The 5,932-nt window shown below is 39.0% G+C and overlaps 1 protein-coding gene across 2 annotated transcripts; it reads right to left on the minus strand.

Moving 5' to 3' along the window:
- Positions 1-406: 406 nt before the first annotated feature.
- LOC113810799 (microfibril-associated glycoprotein 4) lies at positions 407-4,719 on the minus strand. 2 transcript variants are annotated; one of them, XM_027362443.2, is made up of 5 exons: positions 4,567-4,719; positions 2,842-3,388; positions 2,143-2,625; positions 1,356-1,530; positions 407-572 (listed from the first exon to the last, which is right to left on the minus strand). In XM_027362443.2, the coding sequence occupies exons 2-4, from the start codon at positions 3,363-3,365 to the stop codon at positions 1,365-1,367; spliced, it is 1,173 nt and encodes a 390-aa protein (XP_027218244.2). In that variant the 5' UTR covers positions 3,366-3,388; positions 4,567-4,719; the 3' UTR covers positions 407-572; positions 1,356-1,364. The 2 variants fall into 2 exon arrangements, with proteins under 2 accessions (XP_027218244.2, XP_069991011.1); XM_070134910.1 differs by lacking the exon at positions 4,567-4,719 and adding an exon at positions 4,244-4,557.
- Between the last annotated feature and the right edge of the window lie 1,213 nt (positions 4,720-5,932).

Genomic DNA, 5,932 nt, shown 5'->3' on the forward strand with positions numbered 1-5,932 from the left:
TATATATATATATATATATATATATATATATATATATATATATATATATATATATTTATATACATACACACACACACACATATATGTATGCGCGTGTGTATGTATACATTTATATCTATCTATCTATCTATCTATGTGTTATAAATAGTTTTAAGGTTATTTTTGAGGGGAAAACGAAAAAAAAATGCTGAAAAAGACGAGATAGATATGGATCTTTTTTGTATGAGAATGCTGTAGCATGTTGGAGGATGGACATGCTCTGAATAGTGTTGGATCTTGCTCTGGCAGAATCCAAAGAAGCAAGACCTTACACTCACTTTTGGAACAAAAATAGAAAATAAAAAGAACAAAGGCATGAGACTTCATTTAGGCACCTGCTAGTTGGGAATGAAGAAATACAGCAACATCAGAACATAATATCCTTTATTAATCTACAACCATAAAGGGGTAAAGTGTGTAATTAAAACTTCCTCTACCTTCAGTTCACATTTACTAAATTGTCACTTAAATTTGGTAAAACGTGAGCTGTGGATGACAGGGGTTGATTTCTCAAACTGCCATGCCATCAATATCTGCAACAGATAAAAATTTCAGGTTATGAGCGCAAAAGGTCAGTCATCATATCAATGTCATAAGCAAACTCCTCGGATCCCTTGGGGTGGAGTAAAAAAAAAAAAAAAAAAAAAAAAAAAAAAAATAGGAGGCATTACTTTTGGAACGACCCTCGTATATACAAGTGTGAATTTTTGTTTTACTTCAGATCAGTGAGATTTTCGAAATCAGGGTAAGCCCAGGTCTTTACTTTTGTATGGCCCGTTCCGTGGCGGCTATTTGTAGCTGTCTCAATTGATGGTGTAAGTATAAGGCATAATGTTTTTAGCAGCCCATCGGATTTGGTATTCCATACCAAAAAAAAAAAGCGTCTTAATCATCTAGGAAAAGTGGCTTTCATTTTCGGAACCAATAGACTAAATGGAAGTGGCAGTACCTATCTTTAAACACCTTGATTACAACCCTCACAGACTTTTTTAGCTTTTGTCACAATGAACTCTACTCAGATATAGACAATTTGCAGTGCCTGATATGAATAAACTTTAAAGGAATTTCCAGCTACTTTCCATTTATGATAAGCATTTGTGGACCTAAAAAATAGAAAATCATATAATTTCATGAATTATAGAAAGGTCTATACCTCAGTCTTCTAAATAATTTGCATCAAGGAATCCAGGAATTGAGGCTGGCAGATACAATAATAATAATTTTGACAATCCTTAGTCATTCAACTTCTTTTTTTTTTTTACTCTGAAACCAAATATGAAACAGCATGCAGAATGAAAAATAAAATGCACTCCTACCGATAGGAATCAAGTGGCGGGTCGAATCCTAAGGGTCGAGGCCTTTAGGGAGTAGTAATATCCATGCCATCTATACCAAATAATTCCCCTTGCGTAGAGTGAGTGTTCACCTCCCAGGTACTCTCCGTTGAGGCTAGCTTCGTGACATGCGTTATACCACCAACCAGAAAAATATCTGTTGAAGTAGAGTTAGATGAGGTTAAGAACTGCTCCTCTTGGCGAGGCAGGTGGCCCTTCCTCAAGCTAACTGCTTCTAACTGTTGATTAAGTATACTCTACTACTGAGATCATGACACTAGTGGTACAGACGTTTTTTTTAACACCTTACTTATATTATATATGTGTTTTGCTGCGCCGAAAGCTCCCATACTAATTGATCTTGGTCCCGGTAGCAGGCGAGGGCATAATGGATATAAGGGAAATTGTGGGGTAAAAATCAAGGAAAGTTTGAGCTTCATATGTACATATAGTGGATGATTTGCCGGCTTTCCTCGCATAGGTAATCTGTGCAATTGATTTTCCTTTGTGATTTACGTCGCAGCTTCCCCGATAGCCTCCATGCCCTCTCCTACTATTGGAGCTATGATCGTGGGGTACAGGTTTCCAAAGGTCTCGTATACAGAGGAGACGAAGCCAACGGCACCACTATTATCGTGATCCGTGACACAAATTTGAGACATTTACCGATATAACCTTTTACAACGAAAAAATTCAGTATGGAAGAAATATGTTTCCTGGAACATAGTCACTTTTCAGATATTGGTAAAAAAAAATATGCAGTTCTTACGAGTTAGAACAGAATTCCGCCTTGTTGTCCAAGTCTCTATCCTTCGCCGAGAACTTCTGGCCATTATGAATACCGAGGGAGTTGCCCGCATCCCCTGTGTATCCCGACAGGGTCATGGTAAAGAAATGGTCCCTGTCATCCACGAAGAAGCTGCTGTATTTGGCCCACCGAGTTCCGCCCTCGAAGTCTTCTAGATCGACCCGGAGCTCGTTGGTCGTCTGGTCCGTGAGGGCGTGGATGTGTTCGTTCCCGAGCCAAAACTCTCCATTCGCGACGTCCCCGAAGCCGCGAGCGTATTCGTCCCACGTGCGGTAGAAGTCGAGCCTCGGCGTGATGTCGCGGCGCCTCTGGAAGACCGTCCACCCACCGCCGTCGGTGTCCATGTCGCAGTACACGTTAACGGGATCGAGGCAGCCCATGTAGGGATATATTGTGTAAACGCCACTCTTGCGGTTGCCGTGGTCGTATACATCCTTGCAGTTTCTGTAAAGGTATATTTAATTCTAAAAGCCATAGTTAAGCAACTGCGACAGGGATTCCCATTGGTATTTTGATACTGCAATTACTTCATTAAAGGTAATCATGTTTGAAATAAGGTTTAATGATGCTACTAATAATGTTCTACGAACCATTGAGCAATACGAAAACACGAAAAAAATCCTTCAACCAAAGTGAATACTTAAACTACAAAACCTGCACCTGAGCACTGGATCCAGCTCTTGTTCCAGAATTTCTATGCTGCAGAAAGCTAGTTTATTATCAGACGAGGATCCTTGACTCTGGAGAAAGAAGTACTGCCCTCTCAAGGGTTTAGAGGGCGCAAAGAGGACCTCTGCATTCTTGATAGGCTCACCGGCTTTGAAATCAAACACGGCATTGTCCTCATAGACTGCTGAGTCCCCCAGGCGAGCTTCGACGTCTAAGAACCCTCCAACAGTATCGTCCTGCCGTACATGCACCCGGACCTGCGCAACCTTCTTCGAAACACCCAGATCCGCCCTCCACCACGGGCTGGCTTCGGTCCCGGAAACGAAGCAGTGCGCGAGATTCTTGCTGAGGTAACCCTTCACTGCGTTGTCACTGTTCGAACCGTCGCTGGTGGACGAGGCGGACGTCGCGACGGGAAGGATCCGACGCGGGTTCGTGAGCCAGGCGGTGAAGCATTTGTCGAAGCCGAGGGCAGAGGGGTCGTCTAGACCGGGCCAGGCGTCGGACACTTTCATCTTGTACAAGTGGCACTCCGAAGCTGGGAAATGTAGAAAGAGATGGATATATTTATTCCAAAAGTATTTCAATATCATCATACAGTATTTCGAGATTTGTTGAAAATGGTCAGTAGTTGTGGATATTATTTTGTCGTTTTGATACAAAACAAGAAATACGTGTATAACTTTTTCGGATTTGAACAATGCGTATCACGTGTAATGGACAGCACAACAAGTATTCATTCTAAAATGCAAATCGTGAAGTTACTCATTACATGATACAATAATTTCTATAACTCTTTATGGTTATATAACACAATACTATTGATTACAAGATGAAAAAACTTTCAAAATGACACTGTGTAAATTAACCATGGATCATTTATTCGATGCTCGCTATTGGGATCACCCAAGGGGTCAAAATGAGGTCGATTTTAACAGGGATTGATAATAGACTTTTAGTTTCAAAACGTCATTTATGTAAAAAGGCAGGTGAAATAACTATAAAATGCAACAACTTTTAATTAAGATTGAACAAACTTGGAATAAGGTTTATAAATGATGAGTACAAATATGACGCATTTCAGCATTCCAATTGTAGTAAAAAAAATGAACACTACTGTTTCAAAGTTAAGGATATACCTTCCTGAAGGCAGAAGGCGATCAAGAATGAACTAGGATTTCATACACAACTACGTTAGTCTTACATATTGATAGTTTATCATATTATACAAGTGATCATCACAATCTCTAATGTAAGAACCAGTCATAACTACAAAGGGGACATAGTTGTAGTTGCCTTTTCTGTGTGGTTATTGGCGGGAGACCAACATTACTCCGTCGTAGATAGGCCTACCATTCCTATGCCTCTGTGAAAATATGTAGGATGGTCTTACCGCATCGTCTAGTATCTGCTTTTTGGTGTTTCTGGTTTGTTGACATTCTTCTATCGTGTGAAATATCAAGATTTTACTAGAATAGCTTTCCAAATCCTGAATATTTTCCTTCCTATTTAAATCCAAAATTATTTCTGTCCCGACACAAACAAGACGCATTTAACACACGTCCTCACACGAAATATACATACACGCATATATGTATGGCTGCACATTCAGTTGCAGTTAATATCTAAAATCAATATTCAGACATGGTAATCAGTGGAAAAAGGCCTCAAGATATGGCAGTCAAAAGACCGAAATGAGGCCTTTCATGCCCGTACCAGACTGACAGGCGAGGTTGCAGCAAGTGTGGGTGTTGCACTGTTGGGCGCAATGATAGCCGACGCGAACGCCCGTCTGGTTCAGTGTTGCCAGACGCGAGGCTTCGAGGTCGGTGGGGAAGGAAGGCGTGACCTACGGCAGATATGAATGAAGCATTGGGGCCAATCAAAAAATAATTAATGAAAATAAGGTCACCGTATACATGTGTGACAGGGGTGTACTTACCCTTTCGTTTATTCATAAGTTTTGCATTCCATAGGGAAATGAGCCCACGGCAATCAAACATGTGTGAAGAAAGGCAGTCAGCTAGGGTAGGGTAATTGGGTAAAAGGTTTAGGGTTAAAGCAGACTCTGGAGCAGTAGTTCTCATTCTGATTTGGTATTAGGTATTGTTCCCCTCAAGCGATAGTGAAAAAGATCGTTATTATCCATACCCATCTACAGGAGAGAAAAAATGGAATGCTTAATTTTTCGTGCGTTAAATTTCTAAAATAAATGGAGGGAACGCATACCTCCGCCAAGGCATTAGGGTATGATGCAATAGGAATATTCACACTTGAAGAATTACATTAAAATCACCTCTTTCTCAAGTACACCGGTGACGTCCTTAAACATAATAATAGTTACCCCATTTGTCAATTCAGGATGGTAACTAATGCAATCATAAAAAAAAAAAAAATTAAGGACTCGATTCATGATTCGGATCCACCAAAATGTTACCAACACTACCGAAAACATAAACACCTTGGCGGAGGTAATAATTTGTATATTTTCTTTTGTGACAGACATGTATTCCTTTCCTTTGTAAAAATAAATTCAGTTATTAACACACTATTTATCAAAGTAGGTTAGTCCATGTACTAGCGCTGTTTTAAAAGGCATCGTTCCCCCACAGAGATTCCCAACGGTTTGAAAACTACTGCTCTTGAATTATCCGATTCATTCACGTGACTGAACCATTTAGGTAAGAAACGTGATTTGTTGCTCTATGAGGCGTTTCTATTGTCGTTCCATTATCTATCAGAAAAGTATATATAAGCAGACACTTTAATACAAAATGAAAAGACGTCTCACCAGGTTCCAATAATGTGCGCGGAAAGTGTATCAAACTATTTGGGGTTTCGGAGATGCTACAGAAAAGATCTTATGCAAATAAACGCCATACAGAGATAAGTAAGTAAATAAATAAATGAATAGATAAATAAATAAATAAATAAATGAATAGATAAATAAATAGATAAATAAATAAATAAATAAATAAATAAATAAATAAATAAATAAATAAATAGATAAATAAATAAATGAATAGATAAATAAATAAATAAATGAATAAATAAATAAATGAATAAATAAATAAATGAATAA

The sequence above is a fragment of the Penaeus vannamei genome, chromosome 20 (assembly GCF_042767895.1).
Source record: "Penaeus vannamei isolate JL-2024 chromosome 20, ASM4276789v1, whole genome shotgun sequence".
Lineage (NCBI taxonomy): Eukaryota > Metazoa > Arthropoda > Malacostraca > Decapoda > Penaeidae > Penaeus > Penaeus vannamei.